Source organism: Perkinsus marinus (assembly GCF_000006405.1).
Source record: "Perkinsus marinus ATCC 50983 genomic scaffold scf_1104296963648, whole genome shotgun sequence".
NCBI lineage: Eukaryota > Perkinsozoa > Perkinsida > Perkinsidae > Perkinsus > Perkinsus marinus.
In genome coordinates this window covers 1-2,174 of record NW_003204992.1, presented here as the reverse complement: position 1 = coordinate 2,174, position 2,174 = coordinate 1, and the positions used below count along the sequence as shown (strand labels likewise).

Sequence of the window (2,174 nt, the reverse complement as noted above, 5' to 3'; positions counted from 1 at the left end):
GCTTCGGTGGCCCTTAGTATTGCCACACTACGAAAAAGTGGTTTCGAACCGGAAAAAAGGAAGACATCTCTTCATCAAAAACTCTCCGAAATGAATATAGTCTTCAACACCTCTTTAGAGTAACATCGAGGAGCACCCCTGCCTTGAGGTGCATCTGATTGGGGCCCTCCATCGTCACATGGAACTCTTTGATACCAGCGGTCTTCATCAACCCTGCCAGGACTTTATCAAAATTGGATAGGATAACTCCATTGCCATTCACGTGGTAATCACAGAGGCCCTTAATATGAAGTGCTGGTAGACTCAGAGTAAGGCGCCCAGACTCGAGCGAAACTTGTAGTGATTGTCCGAGAGCGGTGCCACAGAATTTACCTTCCCAAGTCGGACGTCGGGTAGTGGTAGTTCTGGTGCTAGTAATAGTAGTAGTGATGCTCGGTGTAGTCACGGCCAGTTCAGTCGTTGAGGATGACCCGGGGCTTCTTGTAGAGGGCGATTCGGGACAGGGGACGGGACTACCCACACACTTAACATCATCAGGACCACCAGTGCGGAAGCACAAGCTGTTGTCCTTCCTGCGAATGAAGCCTTGGCAGACTGGCTCATGTTGCCAGTGCTTGCAGTAAGAGCCCTTGCCGGATCCAGCACATGCAGTCTGACTGCCGAGGTCGGTACACATCTGCATACACAGATCAGATGCCGCCGAGGCGAGAGTAATGAGAGCCAGGGAAGTGATGGTTCTGTACATTGGAGAAGTAGGCTGGATAAGAATTGAACTACAATACGATTAATTATACTATACTATAATATCTTTGCACACTGAATCAATGGGTAGAAGTCTCATAGTACACGTTCAATATTCAGTGCTGACACGGGAGTTTTTACGATATGGATTAAACCCTATTTACACGAACCGGAACTACAATGGATGCTGTATGGCGTCACGTCACCGGCGAACCGTGGCGCAGATGCGCCCGCGAGGTCCGAACGCACAATGTTGTTCGCGCCCTAGATGGTCCTAACATATCTGCGTTGAGGAATTGTAAGAGAGCAAGATTTCATCACATCCTCCACTTACTGTTAACGGTCTTCTGTCGGCTGCTGCCTTACTATCAACTCTTGAGCATGAGAGTACGTATCCTCGTACCTGCGTGCAAATATCACACTTAGCCCATCTTCCAAGCCATCAACTCACATCAGTATTAACGCTAGGATTGACCGCGATCTACTCCATGTAGAGTTGAATTCACCGGCCATTACCAATTGCAACATGTAGTTAAGTACTCTAAGCCTTGTGTCACTCTTGCTAAATAGCCATCCTGAATCGACCAGCCTTCCCATCGCTACCTCCCCCAACAGGCGAGCCCACTCCAGTGTGGGCAATGTCATAGAAGACCGCACATACATTGTCAATAATCGCACAACACTGCATGCAGACACTCGAGTCAAATGATGTCAAACCTTCCTCAAACGCCCGAACCTGTCCAGCTGAGGAACGAACATGGATTAACACTATGTAGGTTGATCGGTTAGTCTTACCTAGATGCTCTGGTGACTTTGCCACTTCGCAAACCAACTTCGCATGGTTCCTCGTGGCTAACTCCAAGGGGTGGAGGGCGTTGTGGAAGAGCTCCAATAGGCATCCAATACCTTTATATTTCTCCTTGATAGACATCCTTATACACAGGATGAAAACAATAAGATCGCTAACGAGATTCACCCCAACGATGGAACAATACGTATCCAGGAAAATCCAATAGACCTAAAAAAGACCCGAGACAAAACACCCAGCACCAGGGTTCAAATCCCCCTGTAGCGTCTTGGGGCTCAAGTATGGTTCTTCCCAGTGACAACTCAGGATCATTTGAGGGTTCGGAGTCATTCATTAGGAAATGAGGGTGATAATATCTGATACCGATGTCATATGAATCAATAAGTTTGACCGAAAAGAATAATGGGCAATCCGTGAGGCTTCCAAAGCACAAGCAATGAGCAATGGGGCACGCACACACATAGCCTGATCGATTGTGTTCGGGCGACGACGACGTAAGTAGTCGCACGCACGCGAGAGCAGCCTCAGCACAGAGACCTTCCTAAGAGCGGAACGCTGTAGACGTCCCCCAAGGTCGAGTGCTGAAGAGCTGCAAAAAGAAAAAAGATTACGCCTCAAGGTATCC

General features: G+C 48.3%; 2 protein-coding genes across 2 annotated transcripts; both read right to left on the bottom strand.

Moving 5' to 3' along the window:
* Positions 1-2: 2 nt before the first annotated feature.
* Pmar_PMAR026845 (hypothetical protein) lies at positions 3-775 on the bottom strand. Its single transcript, XM_002771124.1, has one exon. It carries the CDS (start codon positions 743-745, stop codon positions 104-106), a length of 642 nt encoding a protein of 213 aa, XP_002771170.1. The 5' UTR covers positions 746-775; the 3' UTR covers positions 3-103.
* A 528-nt stretch (positions 776-1,303) lies between these two features.
* On the bottom strand, positions 1,304-1,672 carry Pmar_PMAR026844 (hypothetical protein; the record flags this gene model as incomplete). Its single annotated transcript, XM_002771123.1, has 2 exons — positions 1,304-1,485; positions 1,537-1,672. 2 exons carry the CDS (start codon positions 1,670-1,672, stop codon positions 1,304-1,306), a joined length of 318 nt encoding a protein of 105 aa, XP_002771169.1.
* Positions 1,673-2,174: the final 502 nt, after the last annotated feature.